This window comes from Crocodylus siamensis, chromosome 4 (genome assembly GCF_052110815.1).
Source record: "Crocodylus siamensis isolate JL-2025a chromosome 4, ASM5211081v1, whole genome shotgun sequence".
In the NCBI taxonomy this organism is placed as follows: Eukaryota; Metazoa; Chordata; order Crocodylia; family Crocodylidae; genus Crocodylus; species Crocodylus siamensis.
The window spans coordinates 3,673,373-3,691,831 of record NC_143398.1 but is presented as its reverse complement, the minus strand read 5'-3'; the positions used below and the strand labels follow the sequence as shown (position 1 = coordinate 3,691,831).

Sequence of the window (18,459 nt, the reverse complement as noted above, 5' to 3'; positions counted from 1 at the left end):
GACTGAGGCAGAGTGAAATGATGCAGTTTGCTCAAGGCCACACCGCAGTCCTTTTCTGCCACCAATTCAGCTGGTGTTAAACACAAAGCCGTTTGCTGTAGCCAGGGGACTTGCACTTTAGACCCCCCAGATGTAAACACAAAACTGAGTGCTTTTGGGGAGCTGCATATTGGAAGCTGTTATTTCTGATCCCTAGAACAATGAACACGTGATCAGTCATGAATCTTCTCCCATGGCACTAATGGACACTGGGACTGAGATCTTGCATGCACAACTATTAGAAAGCGAACGTAAGAAGTGCCATTTACTGGGTCAGACCATAGGTCCATCTTGCCTAGTCTCCTGTGTCACACGGGGGTAGAAACTAGAACCCTGAAAGGAAGAATGAATTGGGTCTGACAAGGGTTTTTTTTTTTCACCGCTCCTCTCTCCTGTGCAGCTTCCAGTATTTAAGGTCTAGGAAGTTCTGATACTGATGCAACTTTCCTCCAAGACTGTGTCCAGTCTCTTTTCCAATCTGGCTACACTCTTAGTGTCCACCACATCTGGCGGCAATGAGTTCCACACTTTAATTGGCAGACTGCGTGAAAAAGAAATTCCTTTTGTTAGTTTTAAACTTACTACCTACTAGCTTCATTTTGTGAGCCCTAGTTCTTGTACTGAGAGAGATAGTAAACCCCAACTGACTTTTTCCTCACCATTTAGTATTTTGTCAATCCTTATCATGTCCCCCCCACAAGCATCTCTCTTCTCAACTGAATAGGTCTGGCCTCTAGTCTCTCCTCACATGGAAGGCCTTTCATACTGCTAACCATCCTTGTTGACTTTCTCTGGACCTCCTCGAGGTCTTCTATATCCTTTTGGAGGTGTGGAAACCACAACTGGGCACAGTATTCAAGGTATGGATGCACCATGGATTGATAAAAGGGTATGATGGGCATGATCACACATGCCTGAGAGCCAGAATTAACCCTCAACTCGCATTTCCCAACTCTGGCCCATATAAAAATTCAAATACAGTGCTGCTTTAAAGCTGATGCCTGCTTTTACCAAAACGGTACCCAGCAGTAAGCATGTGTATTCCCAGTCAAAGCTTATACATGAAAGATACAAGCACACCAGCAGGTTTGCAAGACATCCCCACAGTACACGGCACACATGAGCAAACACACAGACCTTCGCCCTTACCTCGCCATCGGTGACTGCGGAGTAATTCACTTGTGCGACGGTAACTGTGGTAGGCAACTCGGAGGCGTCAGCCAGCGTGGCGACCGTGGCACCTGTGCCAACCTAGGAAACACCAGGAAACAATCAACAAAATTCAGTTGCTCACCACTATGCATCCCAGGGTTCCCTTGATATAAAAGAGCAATCAAGTCCTTTAGAACAAGAAAGCTAACATGCCTCAGAAGTGTAACAGCAGGCTGGAGGCATTCGTGGCAAGTACTGAGGTAACCTAGCATGGAAGTCATAGGCCACGGGGTCCTGCACCCCAACCCCTAGCAGTATTAACCATTACTTCCAGATACGGTTATTCCTTTTCAAAGCATTTAAAGCTGCAGTGCATCTTCACATCCCTGCCAGGGAGGCAATTGTCATCATTCCCACTTAACAGCTGAGAACACAGACATAAGAGGTTTTTGGCTGGGATGATGTAGTTGGGGCCGGTTCTGCTTTGAGCAGGGGGTTGCACTAGATGTGACCTCCTGAGCTGCCTTCCAACCCTCATTGTCCATGATTTTATGAATGAGAATCATAGGAGAGAGTCCAGCGGAAGGCCAAAAAATGGTTGGGGGGCTGCAATACATGACTTATGAGAAGAGGCCAAGGGAACTGGGTTTATTTAGTCTTCAGAAGAGAAGACACAGGCAATTTGATAGCAGCTTTTAACTACCTGAAGGGGGTTCAAAAGAGGATGGAGCTGGACTTCTCAGGGGCAGACGACAGAACAAGGAGCAATAGGAAGTTTAGGTTGGATATTAGGAAAAATTCTCTCATTAGGAGCAGGGGGAACCGCTGGAACAGGTTACCCAAAGAGGTGGTGGACTCTCCATCCTTAGAGGTTTTTAAAGCCTGGCTCAACAAAGCCTTGGCTAGGATGAGGTAGTTGGGGCTGGTCCTGCTTGGAGCAGGTGGTTGGACTAGATGTGACCTCCTGAGGTCCCGTCACACCCTCATTTTCCATGATTCTATGAAAGAAAATGAGGTCTGTTTCTCAGCGATTCCCTCCTTCCCTGCCCGGTCCCAAATTCACAGAAAATTACCAGGGGTCACAGTGGGCCAGCACACAGCAACACAATGGGCCAGCCCCTTTCTTGAAGTGGGTTGGTGAGATGTGGTCAGTCTCCATTCAAAATCTGATATGGATTCAAAAATACCAGGGAGGCCCTCTATCTGGGATCTCTTAAACATATATTAACAATCTTTTACAGAAGCAGGCCATGGCTGCTGCGGTCCCCCTGCTTTACTCATGGTAGGCTTGGGTGTTATATTTTGTGTTGGGTTAGGGTTGATAGTAGTTTTACTAGGAAGTTTGATTATGGATTTGCATAGGGTAGGGCAGGGGGTTGGACTAGATGTGACCTCTGGAGGTCCCTTCCGGCCCTATTTCTCTATGATTCTCTGATATCTCATTTTCATAGTTGTCAGCAGAGCTATCAAAACAAAGGTTAACCACCGTGAACCCTGATGAGATCAAAAATGATCTATTATTTCAACCACTAGTCGAGCGTATACAAAGAAACTAGAGGAGTATTTGCCAGCTGTTGCCCCTCTTTCCCTATGTTTTGCATGTACAATACAGATCTATACTATGTAGTGCGATGCTCAGGGTAGGAAGCCTGACCAGTTTTAGAGCTTTGTGGCTCAGCAAAGGGAAAGGCAGAAGTTGCCTGTGAGAGCAGGGCACTGGAATCAAGGCCCAGGGTGTCCCTTGTAGTTCTATGCAACTTAGCTGTGGTAGCTGTAGTACATGGAGCCTTTGGAGAGTACTGCTGTAAAGTCCATGAAATCACCTAAATTATGGTGCAGGTAACCCCTTCTTGGTTTACTGCATGGCTCAGATGGATGCGTGTCCAATGACCATCCAAAAGAGTTATGTTTGTGTACCACAATATGGTAAGTCACTGGGTAGGACTGGAAAGCCAAGGAAGGCAAGGTAACTGCTAGGGTCTAGGAGAATTGAGACTGGTGTTGCAGTTTAAAACTTACCAGCAATCTGGGGCCCCAAAGGGAACTGTGCTGGGTATGACAGGCACCCAGAGTAAGAGGATGGCCCAGGTGTTAGGGTACTGGCCTGGGCCATGGAAGATCTGGGTTCAGTTCAGGGAACTACCACAACTATCCCGTGTGACCCTGGGCAAGTTCTTTTGTCTTGCCGTGCCTTGGTTCCTCCTCTTTAAAATGGGGGATGGAGTCACTTCCCTACCTTACAGGGGCATCATGAACACACAGACATTAGACAGAGGCATTCACGTACAATAGAAACGGGAGCCTATAGAAGTGTCTAAGATGCCTAAAACAGACTCAAGATTCCTGAAAAATGAATGTTCAGTCAACAGACAAAGCAATGTCATTAAAAACTCCTATCATACATGGGGCTCAGTGTGGAACTAAGGCTGCTGGAAGGCTCTGCTCACCTGGATAAGGGAGACGGTGCCATCAGGATTACTGAATGTCTGTACCACAGTCTGTGATGGTACCAGGTGTGCTATGCTGTGGGTGGCTGTTGTCTGCTGCTGCGTCTGCTGATCCTCAAAGGCATAAAGTAAGTCCTCACGCCCATGCTGCTTATAGCAGTTCTTCACAATAGTTCGCAATGCCTGGGTCCAGGACACCTGCCGAGAAAAAGGGAAAATTGAGAGTCGGTGCAGGTAGGCCTTTCACAAACATTCAGCAATTGCCCCCTGAACTGCTTCCTCTGGCATCAGAGCCCTTTCTATCCCACAGTGTGGAGAGAATTTCTCTGATGGGACAAATGAATTTGCAGGGAGTTTAAATGCTTTAAAGCCCAGCACAGCGCTGACACGGCTATACCACAGTTCACAGCTACTTCCCCAGGCACCAGAGAAAGCATCAACCTGTGCAGGGATTTAATCCTACAGCTCCCACCATTCTTTAATGCCCCACGTGGTACACGGACATGGCTTCACTCCTCTATCCCCATGCAACGCTCTCTGGCACAGCTGAAGTGCGCACCTTTTCCAGTCTCTTTTCCCCCACTTTTCTACATGCCATTGCATCATGTGCAGAAATGGCTCGGGGGGGGGCACATTCTTTGCTGTCTGTCTCTCAGACCAGGACCCATGCTCCCTGGTAGCTCAGCTGTGTGGAGACAGCAGACCCAAAGCTTAGGCCAGGGCTCTGCTTCTCTAGCCATATGCACAGGCTGCTGCCGCCATATTAGCTGGATTGGGGGATAACGTCACAGAAGCAGAGAGGAGTGGTGGAGCTCAAAAGAGCAGATTAGCAGCAGGCAACCACAGCCAATCCAAAGCAATGGCTCTTTTCCTACCTTTACTGTATCAGGTCCCTTCCCCTGGACTAGTTTGGGGCCAGCCCACTTGGGTGAAAAGTAATGACAAATCAAGAGAGGCAGAGTGAATGGCTGACACCTGAGATTGAAGACCAGCCAAAATGTGGGCAGGAGAAAAACCAATGCAATGAGATCTGGGCACAGATATTTAACCTGAACATGGAACAAGGGAAAATTATGACATTGCTGTTCTCACATACAAGAAGGGTCCTGCTGTAAGGGAATGTGCTCGGGGTCACCAGCAACGGTACAGGGGGCCACGTACCCTCTGTTTCTGTTCTTCTGTGCGGACATCACTGCGGACGTTTGCCCACGGAATATCCTCAGGCCACCAAATGGGTTTACAGCTTTCCTTCCCCCAGCCCGGCTTCCCACGCCCTGTTGAGTACTTCAGCATCTCAGGGATGAAAGCTCGCAGCTGCGCCTACAACGAAGAGCACAGGGCATTAGAGGAGAACTGCAAATCTTGATTTCTTTGGGGGTTTCAGGTTAGCATAAAAAATGACCAGATTCTGTTTTCACCAGGAAATTACCAGACTGAAACCACTCAGCGAAATGGCTCAGAAACCCTGGAAGTGCCACCTTATCCGAAGTGTTAGCTGAAACACTGTATTAGCAGACAGTGGGATGGTGACAAAGGTAAGTCAGCCAACTACAGCAGTAAAAAGCAGCACACCGTATATTAATACAATGTTAACCTTCAATTCCTAATGTGAGGGAAAGCAGTTAAAGTAAGGGCCAAAGCTCTACAAGGCACTGAAATGCAGCTGGGATATATTTCATAGATTTCATAGACATCAGGGCTGGAAGGGACCTCGGGAGATCATCGAGTCCAGCCCCCCGCCCAAAGGGCAGGAAGTCAGCTGGGGTCATAGGATCCCAGCAAGATAAGTATCCAATTTTCTCTTGAAGGTGTTCAATGTAGGCGCTTGAACCACCTCCGCTGGCAGACTGGTCCAGACCTTGGGGGCTTGGACAGTAAAGAAATTCTTCCTTATGTCCAGCCTGAAACGGTCTTGCAGGAGTTTGTGACCGTTCGACCTCGTCATCCCTTGGGGCGCTCTGGTGAACAGACGTTCCCCCAGATCCTGGTGGTCACCCCTGAGAAACTTATAGGTGGCCATCAGATCACCCCTGAGCCTGCGCTTTTCCAGGCTAAAGAGCCCCATGGCTCTCAGCCTGTCATCGTAAGATCTGTTTTCCTGACCTCTGATCATGCGCGTGGCTCTCCTCTGGACTCTCTCAAGCTTCTCCACATCCTTTTTGAACTGTGGAGCCCAAAACTGGACGCAGTACTCCAGCTGCGGCCTCACCAAGGCCGAGTACAAGGGGAGAATGACGTCCCGGGATTTGCTCGAGAAGCATCTATGGATGTAAGGCACTTACATTTTACAGGGAAGTCTCAAAGAGAACAGACTTTCAATGCACAGCTCCAGTTAAGAAATTTGCCTTTTTCTGTGCTCCAATAATATAGACAGATCTTACTGGATTTTTCACGGGAAATAAGACTCTTGTCTTATCAGATAGAAGGCAGGCCAGCCTGACAGACATGTTCCTGAAAAAGCTATGGGAAGTGTAAAGAGTGAAATGGCTCCATTGGAACAAGAGTGCTAGTGCGATGAGACAGTCTTTTAGGACCAGAGAACAGGCCTATTAGCAAGAAATGCTACTGTGAAATGCTGTTAGCATGGAGATGAATGCTGCATATGGAGCTGTGAGTTTTATGCCCTGCTCACTGCTGTTCATAGTGCAGGTCCCAATAACAGGGTGGGATCCCACAGTGCCAGGAGCTGCACAAGCACAACACAAAAGGCCTCCTTTTCCAAGGAGCTGACCATCTAATGCTCACCATCACCAAAGCATGCCAGCATCAGAGGATTTAAAGAGAAACAAGCTACATAAAGATAAAACTGCATCTACCTCCCAACCTCTCACCCCCAACTGCTAGTGGCTCTGTTGGAAACCAGTTGAACTGTATTCTCTGGGTTTACTGCTGCCCCCAGAATTGCTTGTTGTGACCACCACCTCCATCGCTTAATTGCTTATGATCCTCCTGTTGCGGTTACACAAGCCTGCAGCGCAAGGCAGCTCAGGTAACAGGGATCAATTGCCTCTGGTTACAACCGCGATAAGTGCCAGTGAGCAGGGAGCAGACAGCCCCCAAACAGGCTTAATTTTTTACCACGGAGACGCTGGCTTTTGTTCATGCAAGGCCACATGCACCAGCCCAGATCTCAGGTGCTTCAGCACCAAACCCCAAGCTGACAGGATGGGGGACACCTGGAAAAAAAAAAATTTAACTGACTGGTAAAGTCCTTATCTTACACAAATGCATCTCAAAGTTACTCATGGCTGCATGCAACACCCTTTCACAGCACCCTGTATCAGACACCAGAAAAAAGAGGGGGAATACGCCTAACAGGATGGTGGGGACGCTCCTTGTGAACTTGGCATAAAGCTAAGATCACCACCGGAGGCCTCAGGATCTCACTCAGAAACCACCTGAACTTCAGCTCCTCAAATACTTACTAAGCCAGTCCTAGGCCAAGACATCACGAACAAGGGTAGAAAGCTAGATCACCGCCTCACTGCTCTGTGCACCCCCTGTGCTGTTTCAGGGAAGGAAGGAGATCCCAAATGTTAAATTACACCCAAGGGCAGTAACTGTACCTATATTTCTATAGCTCCTTTCCTCTGAGATCTGGAAGTAAGCACTGCCCAAAGCAGAAATGGGGAGACTGAGGCCAGGAAAGGTTAAAGGCCTTGCCCAAACTCAGTGGCACAATCAGCCAGATCCTCTACCCCTCTGTGCCGCAGGACTGCCCATCTAGAGCCATGGGGACAACTGTCACACAGCAAAGCGCTTAGGTCTCAGGCAAGAGGCTCCACAGAAATGCTGTCAGTAAATTAAACGCATGAATGGAATTTGGCTGCCTGGTACAAAAAGAGTTAAATGGCTCCTTCAGAGAGCGCCTAGCTGCAAGCTGTGTTCCTTGTTAACAGATGGATTAATTACTAGTCCTCGGGAGTTCAGAGGCTCAAGCTACTCAAGGCGCTTGTTAAGAAGGGTTTGCTTGTAATCCACTGGGGAGACAATCAGCAGCAGCGACAGAGGCATTGCAACCTGCTCGAGTACAGGACCTCTCTAATTAGCATCACAACAAGGGCTGCCCCTCAGCTGGCCTACTCACAAAGGTCACGAAGTGCAGGCTGCAGCACTCAGACAAGGGCCCCGGATCTCCCCGCGTGCAGTGCACAGGTGGGAACCTGCCCCGCGAGGTGGGCTCCCAGCTCCCAGACCCTCACCGGCCCCATCCAAGACTGACCAACTCCGGTGAAGTCTCATCGCTTCTAAACGTAAAGATTTGTTCTGAATTTCTTCTGTCACTCGGAAGGGATCTTGGTGAGCCGAAGCGCAAGGTGTACGGGAGGCACTGTGAGGGAGGTTTTTTAATGCCTTGGCTAGAGCAGCCTTTTAAGGAGAAGGACTGAGATGAACCTGGGAAGATGAGTTAATCCTCATCACAGCCACCTTCAGTGCCCAACACCCCAAACTGCACCCTGTTAGAGTCCCCAAATGTCAAAGGGAATAAGGAACTGCACAAGATGCAGCTAACACGGGTCAAGCCTAAACTTATGGTTTGCAAAGAAAGCAGTTTCCAGAGCAGAGCACCTGCTAATAATAGCCTTGCAGTGGCTTGCACAAATTCAGGGCTGTGGATCCTCCAAGGGAGAGTACCAGACAAATGCAACAGGCATGGGGGAAGCCAAGTACACAAGAGGTGAAGCAGTAGCCACAGTAGCCCCAGACCGGTGAGACTGCATCTGACCACCTCGCCTCAATGGTGGGAAAACTCCGTTCTGCAGTAGCAAATTTTAGACCGAACAGTCCCGTGCTAAAAGAAATCCCAATTAATTTTTTATCCAAAATGAGGCAGCTGTCCACATACCAACAAACTCTTCATCACAAATATCCTTTCTGTTAAGCTCACATAGCTTTTGCTGCACCTTCATTCATTCTTCATTCTTGTCCATGACAGGTCAGAGCAAGAGAGGGCTTTGCAGATTTAATCATCTGCTGAAGCAACTGTGAAATCTAGGGCCCTAACTAATGGGTCTCAGTGGAAGCCAAAGACACTCAAGACCTGGCTCTTGAGGTGCTAGGGAAATAAAGCAGGTTTGTACCTGCGCAACTGGAGTCAAGCCTGGCTCCGACAGCATGGTTTCTTCTAACAGCACTGAAAGGCTTTTTGAGAGTTCACCATGTACAAGTGCTCCAGCCACAACCTTTTCTCAGCACTGCTGCCCCAGTCCTTTGAAGTCCTTTTTCTCTGGCATTACATTACATCCTCTCCTCTCCACCATCACCACAGGCCTTGGTCAGGTGAAAAAGCAGCATATTAGAGGTGTTGACTCATTGCCCAGACTCCTATGCATCCTCCAGCCAAGAGCATCAAAGTGATCACTGCTGCTTAGAGATCCCTAGACCGCATTAGTTCCCACAGCATCCGGGACTGCCAAGAGAGTCTGGAAACCCTCCAAATGCTGCATGTGGCAGCTCCATCCTAGAAGGGTGCTGTGAAGGAGGTACAAGCGCCTACGCCAAATGAAGGAGCTGATGGAGGCAGCTTTCTGCACCCTGCAGTGCACTGTTAAAGGTTGGCTCCAAATCTGCACCCCCAATCAAGCTCTTGCCAGGACTAGCTAACTCTGCTTCCCCAGAGCAGCTTAGCACTGAAGGAATTGGGTCTGGGGCTCAGCTGCTGACCCACAAGAAACAAACCACTGTGAACAAGTTTGGGGGGCTGGGTTCATCCTTGCCTGCAAGTCCTATGAAGGTGTTTGAACAAAGAAATGAAAGTTCAGTGAAAGGACAAATCCTGCCCTGGGGGCCTTGTTACATCTTATGCCTCGTGAGCTATGCAACTGTTAACTGGCTGAAAGTTTCCAGCAGTCATACTTTCAACTTCAGCGGCACATCTATGGGGAGCAGACACACCTTAACAAAACAGGCCCAGGGTGGTGCAGACTAAGGGGTAACCCTGCCCTGGAGTGGTGTAACTTTTTGCTGCATAACAAGTGCTTTAAGGCACTTTAAGGTGTTAATGTGTGAACCACGAAGGGGTTAACAGCTCCAGGAGCCGCCCAAAATTACTGTGCAATAAGACTCTCAAAAAAGTGAAAGCAACTTGCAGCAGACTCCATGGTTTCTGTTGGCATAGGCGCAGAACAGGACCTTAGGTGCTACTAAACCTCATTCACCAAAAAACATTTTGCTAGTAGACAGCAGGTCTTCCACTGGGCTCAGCCCATAGTCAAAATGCACAGTGAGCGCAATGGAAGAGGTTCCCCTGAGTAAAGGCATCAGGAACAACTCCGCTGCAGTGAGTTTGCCACGCACAGCACAGGTGGGCAGCACTCCCCCTCTGCAAATCCATGGAAACATGCTGCACTCAGGCTAGAGAAGGCTTTATTTCCCCCAAGGCCCCCAAAGAAGCAGGGCAATTAACAGGAGGAGAGTCATTTTCATCTCCTCTTCAGTGAGCTAAACCTAATGCCTCTAACACCTGTCTGAGGCTACCTGCAGCTGCTCAAAGCCAAGGCTTCATTTTTCCATTGACATACCCCTTAATTGCCCTGCCCTGTTTGTGTGTTTGAGTATTTCTACTGGGCTTTGTATATTCCAGGCACAAAATAGAAGGGGTTGAAAAAGCCAGATTTGAGCAGCTAAGAAGGGGAACATCCGGAAAAGAATGCGTAGAACCCTGGAAAAATCAAAATCATCAGCTGGGAACCGGAAAATCTTGTATCTGCCCAGCCGGGAGACTTCTACAGCTACGCAAGATGCTGCATTATTTGCACTGGTTTGGGTGCTAGTGCATTATTTGCACTGGTTTGGGTGCTAGTGGCCTTTTCAGGTGCTAGTGCATTATCTGCACTGGTTTGGGTGCTAGTGCATTATCTGCACTGATTCGGGTGCTAGTGGCCTATCCTGTTCTTCCATGTGAATGCAGAACCCTGAACTCAGGTGTTTGTAGAGCCCTGGAGCTTGACACTTCACATATTTATAAACCTCTGAGAAATGACTGAAAATTGCGTGCCTACTGATTGAGAATCTCAGCTCCCTGCAGTGCCAGAGTGCTACCCAGGTTTTACTGGCACAAACATTTCCTTCTCTTAGCCCTGAAGAGGTGTTCAGCTCCAGGATCAGGATCTGGAGTCTACAATCAACAAAACTTTCACTCCGCTCCAAATGCAGCTTCTCTGTTACTGTTACCCAAATAAGGTGCCTTAAAGGGCAAAAAGAGATCGGCTGAATTTTCAGATGCCACGGCAAGTCAGGAGCCATGGTAGTGAGAATTGTTATTGCTGTAATACTTTGCCCAGGTCCAGCCCTCTCCTATCCAAGGCTCTCAAAGAAGTCTCCATTTACAAAGACACCCCCATTTTGCAGATGAGGAAGTTGAGAAGTGGTAAAGTGACCTCCCACCTCAGGTCTGATAATTGGGGTTTTATGTAAAATAAATGGGGAGTCTGTCCAGTGCCTGGGAGAAACACTAGCCTGGCTGAAGAGTTACTTGATTGTTCTCAATAAAAAGCACCACTTCTGCAAGAAATGCCTTCCTAATTAGACCCTTTCTTTACTGCTGGGCACCTCACTAGGTCTCAAAATAAAAGGCCTCCTACAGTACTTCATGGCTGCATCAGCAGTTTGCAACTTTATTAAGAATGCTGCTGTGGTAGGAAGCCCTGGCTCAAATACTCTGCGGGGTCCAGAGGTTGGGGAAGTCCGACACAGAGCAGGCTTGGACCAGCCAGCCCCTCTGCCATCCTGTTCATTCTCAGAGCACTTGGCAGCGTGCACCTTCCTCGTTGGGGTTCGGGCCCCACTGTGCTGGGTACTGCCTCAGCCCTCCAGGGCCGGGAAGGGCTCAGTCAGTTGTTCATTCCCCTCATCCAAAAGCAATCTAGTTCTAGAGCAGGTGTTACTGAAAGGGTGGCCCGTACGCCAAATGTGGCTTGTGAGCTCCTTGGATGCAGCCCACCACCCAGGACTGCCCTGGTGAAATGGCCCTTCGGGGCAAAATTTCAGAAACTGTTCTAGTCAAGGAGAAAGTGGAGCTTCTTTAGGAAGCTAAGAGACCTAACAAATCTGTGAAGGTAACTTTTCCAGGACTCCGATTGCCACCTTTCACCCTGGCAGTGAAGGAACCCCAAGCTAGAAAAATAGAAAAAGGAAGGTCCAGGAACTGGATACTATAGATCAACACAACCCCCAGGGCCACCAGACTGCATGAAAAGTTCATATCTCGAAATGCAGAATTTCCTTAACAGCTGATAGCTGAGTCCAAGGTTTGGACCCCAGAAGACACCAAGCTGCTTCCATTCTTGATCTATCCCAAGAAGGTATTACTTGCTTTAATAAAAAGGTAACATTCAAGAGTGGAGGGGCTGCAGCCGTGGGCCGGAGGGGAAGTGATTAAAGAGTCCTTGATGTTACTTGTTGCATTTCTAACACTGTCATAAAAATGAAAGATTTCTGTGCAGTAAAGCTAGCAGAGGGGATTCTGAGGATGAAAACTGGTTATTTGTAGGTGCAGGCCACACTAACAGCCAGGTGGTTACTAGTCAAAACCCTGCTTTTTAACAGCTGTGAATATGCATGGACATGCATTCTGCACCTTCCAGGTAACAAGTCTCTTAAATTTGTTAACAGGTCGCAGGAATTGTTCGCTCCCAAGACAACTGCACCTCACATTTGCCTCCTCACCGGTCCTTTCCCTCCATCCCACTAGCATCATCACTATCTTCCATGTTCCTCCCTCATTCTCATCACTGCTGGCACCTGAATCTTCCAGCCTTCAGCTCCTGCCCATAAGAGACCAGCTGCCTCCCTCCCCACAAACACTCTCCATATCAAGCACTTCTTTTCTTCAAACCCTTAATTTCCTCTTGCTACTCCCAAATCCCAAAGGTGGAGGCTATACGCAGAGATCAGGTAAAATGCTCTAATATATTAGCTATCAAATGTCTCTTTGCCCCCTTGCTTTCTTCCTGTGGCACAACACAAGGCTTGGTTTTTTGTTATCAGGTGCTCTGCAGCCATGATGTGCAGAAAGGGGCAGAGAGGATGCTCACATAGGCCCATTTGGACACATGTGTGTTAGATGGGTGCCTGCAGTCGTAAGGAGCCAGGCTTGTTGACCCCAGAGTCACTCCTATCCCTCTCTTCCTAACTTACGGGACCCGGTGAGGCCAGGCAACACTGGCCTCGCACTTCATGCACAAGTGCTTTGGGAGATGCAAAGCAAAGCTGCCTGGGAACAGCACTCCTTCGAAGACAAACTGTGGCTATGGAGGAAGGAGGTGCCTGGTGTCTCCTGTGCTCTGCAGAGATGAGCCCTCCCTGCTCCATCGTGAGACTCCCTGGATGCAGCCGACCACCCGCTCTCACTCCATCCCCTCACCCTTGTGCCCTTGGAGTTCCTCTCTCCTCCCTGCCAACACTCAGATTTGTTTGGATGCAACAAACAGCCAAGATGAGCATGTGCAGAGCCTCTCGCTCACCTTCTTCTCACAGCGTTAATCCTTCCCATTCCTGCCACCTCCAGGGACGGGAGTGAGGACATTTATATACAAAGCTGCCCTGATCCCTCCCTTCCCAGGGGACCTTTCCCTTCAAATCCCCCTGCCCATTTTTCTGAGGGATAGGGAGATTTCATGCCAGTGCATGTCTGTTCAGAGACAGGCTGGGCCAGAAGAGGGTGCAGTATCCCCTGCCCCCCCAGGACGGACGACTCACTGCAACCACCAGGTACAAGCAAGCTGCCCCTGCCTCCGAGACGAGAAAATGGGGCTGGTCCTGGAATATCGCTATCAGCAAGCTTCCCTCCACTCCAAGCCACAGCCTCAGGGACAGAGGGAAAGGTGGCAAAAGACAACGTGCATGGCTTAGCTCCCATTTTGGTTTGCCTCAGGCACCTGTCCTGATATTAGCACCCACAGGTGCAGCACCTAGAGCTACATCATTCACAGACGGGTGGCAGGACACCACTGACCCAAACGAAAAGGGCAAGTGGATTCTCAAGAGTTCTAAGGTTTCATGCAGGAAATAGCCCAGGATAAAGCTTCATGTCTAACCAAGGCCCCTCAAGTCTCGCTGGAGAGGCAGAAGCAAAGCCTCCCTCGGGACACAGAACCTGTGCTGCCAAAGCCAACAGGGTCTGAGCACAGCCTGCAATACTCCGTTACTGCTTCCAAGTTTCCATTGCCCCGGCCGCTCACCTGGGTCATCTTGTCCACAGAGACAGGGATCCCATCAATGGTTAGGGGGGGCAGCTCTGAGTTAACCTCTTGTGGCGCAGGTGCGTGTTCTGCTAGTGCTGACTCCAGGTCTTCCAGGATCATGCTCTTGTACTTGCGCACCTGCGGGGAATCATTAGGCTTCGATAAACAAAGTAAAGAGCAACAGGAGAGGCCAGGGTGCTAGGTAACGGGAGGCGGGCCCCCGTGCCTTCCCCAAGATGCTACAAACAATGCCCCAGCTTGCAGGTAAAAATACCCATCGGCCCTGAAGACTAGAGAGCGGAGCTGCGGCAAAAAGATGATGAAACTGCAAGTAACACCAGCAAACAGAGGGAGCAAGAGATTCAGAGAAAAGTTTGGGAAAAATATTGCTGTTTTCCTCCCACCGTGAGGCTGAGAGGCTGGATGGAATCACAGTATCACAGAAAATGAAGGTTGGAAGGGCCCTTGGGAGACCATCTACTCTAACGCCCTGCTCCAAGCAGGACCAGCCCCAACTACATCATCCCAGCCAAGCCTTTGTCTACCCAGGTCTTCAAAACCTCCAAGGATGGAGACTCTATCACTTCTCTGGGTAGCCTCTTCCAGTGCTTTATCACTAATTTCATGAGAAAGTTTTTTTCCCCAATATCAACTTAAGCAATGGTCTCCAGTCGAAGAAAAGGAAGTTTAAGTTGGATATTAGGAAAAACTCTCTTACTAGGAGAATGGTGAAGCACTAGTACGGGTCACCTAGAAAGGTGATGGAGTCTCCATCCTTGGAGGTTTTTAAGGCCTGGCTTAACAAAGCCCTGGCTGGGATGATGTAGTTGGGGGTGGTCCTGCTTTGAGCAGGGGGGGTTGGACTAGATGCAACCTCTTGTGGTCTCTCCCAGCCCTTGTTTTCTATGATTCTATGAATGAATGCAAAGGGCTCCCTTTTACCCACCAACCTCTCCAGTTAACAGATAGTGATGCCATATTGGAGAATTCAAACCTGACCTAAACTTCCCTTGCTACAACTTGGGACCATTGCTCCTTGTTCTGTCACCTGCATCACTGAGAACAGTGAGAGCCAAACACTGAAAGCCAAGCTGGCTGATCTGCCCTACCCAGTCCTCAATGACTGTGATGGTCTCCGACTTCATCAGACCAAGTGGATCAGTCATCCCCCCATCCTGAGCAGGGCCTTCTCACCTTCTGCCACTAACAATGAAGCACGTGTCCAGCCTGAGGAATGCCAGCCCTGCCAGCCATCCACTAACTTCACTCCTCTAATTCCCAGTGGAGACAAGGCTGTGGCAGTGCCAGAAGACTGAGGCTTGGAGAAGCCTGAGCTGTCTTGTAGGTCACCACAAACAGGGCAGAGGCTGAACCTCAATCCAACCTTTGGGTAGTGAGCAAAGCTGCAGTGGAAAAAACTGGCTAGGAGGCTACTGGCCAGTACCATCACCAGCGAATAGTTTGATACCCCAAAGCTGCTACATGTGAAAAGTTGGGAACTAGAGGTATAAATACACACATATTCTGCAAGTCCCTATGCTCCCTCCCAGCACCCAACCATTGAAGACGGCAGGACCTATAGTCTGCTCCTCCCTGTCCTACCCCTGCCCAACCCATCACTTACCAGGGCTGACAATGTTAGCTCCAGGCCTCTGGTCTTATTGCCTATCTTCCCAATAAAGCACTGCACCTACAGACCCCAAAAGGACTAAACCACAGCCTATTCTGAGGTAAGAGCAGACTCCAGCTGCACAAATAGCTCACATCACAGAGGTGATGGAAAATGAAGCTTTAGCTACAGAATAAAGTTAAGATCCCACTTAGGTGATCTCCCACATCCACATAAAGGACACAGGACCTCAGTGTTAAAGGCTGATCTGAAAGACCCATCAGGATCAAACTGTCTTTCCGGCTCAGATCTGAACCCGTCCCCAGTGGATTGGAATATCTCAAACTCGAAGCTGAGACCACCAGCTGGTTCTGAGCAGAACTGCAAGGCAGGAGCAATGAGCTGCTTAGCTCCCTTCCCACTGAGACCTACCACATTCTCCAACGGTGCAGCGCCAAACACTTTAAAAACAGGGTTGGGTTTGGAGGGTGAGATGCAAAGGACGATGGCTTGTTGCCCCACTCGGGTGGTGTATTCATCTAGCGTGGCACGGAGCTTCCTGAAACAGGGAGGGGAACAGAAAGCAATGAGTACAATAGCTCATTCCACCCACTGCCCTTTGAGATATCAATGTCGCTTCTCGACACTGTCTAGTCACAAAGCTCAGGGGAAAGGGGGAAGAGGAAGTCCTTCCTCTGCTTCTGCAGGTGCCTCTGGCCAGGCAAAAGCTGCATGTGGAGCTTCTACGTAAGTTAAGGAAATACTTTCAGAAAATTGTTAGTATAGAAATAAGTGTGCATTGCTCAACAGTCACGTTAAGGGGAGAGAGGATTCACCAAATGAGATCAAACCTCTGGGCTCAGTACAATTAGGATCTAGCTGCTGATTTTGGAAGAGACCAGAAGAACCATCCTGGAGCACAATGTCTGCTGACTACAGCATTGAATTAATGGGGAGAGCACTGACACATGTGACAGGTGCAAGATCACATGGATAGGACCCACCCTGCTGCAGATGCACTGGACTGCACTCCTGCCCCGAACCAGAACCAGAGTTCATCAGCAAGCGAGAATCAGAAACACTGGAGCATATGGCCAGAGGAAACCTGCATATTCAGCCCCATTACATCAGGGAGTCCCTGGGAATGGTCCCTTATCTTTTCTTTCCTCTTATAACACGTCAGCAATGCAAGAGAGTAACAAGGAAATGGCAGGGCCTTTGGTAGAGCAGGCTATGGAAAGTGTATGCAACAAGTGGCAGGGGCAGCTCTCCCCGTGTGAGCTGCTGCTGCACATGGTATTAAACCAGGCACTTCTGAGCCACTGGCCAACAGTGACTATATTGTCGAATAGCGTTGCTGGATGACACCAGCTCTGCAGCAACTCCAGTGTCAGAGGCTCTAACCAGCTCTCATCTGGCTCACACAAGTGGCTTGAACATCAGAACAAATGTTGCATTATTCTGACTAAACAGCAAAAGTCTTCTAATGAGTTTAACTGTCAGACAACAGGAAACCAGAACGCTTGGCCAATGTGTTACCCAAGTCATTTGCAGCGGAGCGAAGAGGGAAGGGATAAAGAACATGTCACTTTGAAAATGCATGCTGCTACCCTCCAAAAGAGGAGAGGATTTGCTCTTCAGAAATCTCTCAGTGCCCAGGGCTGTGTTGTCAGGGCCCAGGAGGAGGAGGAAAACCAAAATGAACCCTGCCAGCTACTTTGGATGCACATTATTTAATAATAAATATTAACTCTGCTCTCCCCTTTCTGTCTGGTCACATACAAGCTCAATCATGCGACTCAGCAGATGACTAAGCAGAGGTAAAACAAAACTAACTGTCACTCACCTACCTCCGAAAACTTACGAAGTAGGAGGACGAAAAACAGGGGAGAGGAACCCAGATACTAGCGTTTTATGGCAAAAAAGGGGGAAGGAAACTATTGAGACCGCTCAAAAAAGCTTTCATAAAAGGCTGGGGGGAAAAAAGAAAATTGCTGCATGGGAAGCAATTGGAGATCTGGAAGCATTCTGGGTAATGGCTTGTCCTCATTTTTCCACAACTGAACTTTGCAAGATCCTGGAAAATGAGGACTTATTTTAATCTGCCAGCTGGCAGATCAATGGCATTGGAGATCCTTTCAAACACGGCCAGCAAAGCGGTTCTACCCTGGCCAGGTCCAAACCCACCTCTAGAGGCAGAGCAAGCAGTGTCAGGGAGCAATGGCAGGGGAAAAGGGAGGTTACTGCAGCAATCGCTCCCACCCCACCCAACCAAAATACATTCCTAATAGGGCTCTGTCCATGGATTTCGGCAGTGGGCCCTGCCACCTATTTGCTTTGCTCTCAAATTCCTGAACTATGCAGCTCCTAGAGATGCCAGATGCCACAGCTCCATGGGCCAGATGTTTAAAACAACTGTTTTAAAGGGTTAGATAAGTTTTTTGGCCCACAGTACAGCAGGCCCCATAGTTTCCAAAGCTGCTTCAGCTTCTGACCAAGAAACTTCCCCTCCCCCAGGGCTGCAGTGCTGGCAGTATCACTTTTCAGCATGGGAGTCAAAGGGCTGTGGCAGGCTCTATTGGACGAGGGAGGGCAGGTACAGATGCAAAGGAAGCCGGGAGGGCTTCCAAGGGAGTCACAGCTCATAGCACAGTACAAATCTTGGTAATGAAGGCATTGGGGCAATAGGAAGAAGTACTTTCTGCTACCCGGAGCTGGGGCATGGCAACTCCGGGGGTTTTCAAGATAACCATTACTAGATCCATTAAGAATTCAAGTAGAAAAAAGCTCAGTGACACCGACTGAATGCATGAGCAGGGAGGAATAGAAATGAATCGTGCATGCCACCAGAACGGCCCCTCCAGCCCCCGGGGGCCATGCTGGCATAGCCGAGACACAAGAGCTGCAACTGGAGCCATTTATGCAAAGGGAACGCAGCCCTCAAGTTCCAGGAAGGTTGCCAAGTAGGTCCTCAGCTTTGAGCAACCCATGGTCTTGTGAGCAACAGCCAGGCACTGGGACACAGAGG

The 18,459-nt window shown here is 49.1% G+C and overlaps 1 protein-coding gene across 4 annotated transcripts in view; it reads right to left on the bottom strand.

The window, feature by feature from the left end:
• Positions 1-18,459, bottom strand: part of NRF1 (nuclear respiratory factor 1) — an 89,658-nt gene that overhangs the window by 34,814 nt on the left and 36,385 nt on the right. For all 4 annotated transcript variants that reach the window (XM_090041493.1, XM_090041490.1, XM_090041492.1 and 1 more), the window contains exons 4-8: positions 15,864-15,990; positions 13,820-13,960; positions 4,800-4,958; positions 3,639-3,836; positions 1,189-1,290 (exon numbers count right to left, since the gene is read on the bottom strand). In XM_090041493.1, coding sequence (XP_089897619.1) covers positions 1,189-1,290; positions 3,639-3,836; positions 4,800-4,958; positions 13,820-13,960; positions 15,864-15,990 — 727 coding nt within the window. The remainder of the gene's footprint in view (positions 1-1,188; positions 1,291-3,638; positions 3,837-4,799; positions 4,959-13,819; positions 13,961-15,863; positions 15,991-18,459) is intronic.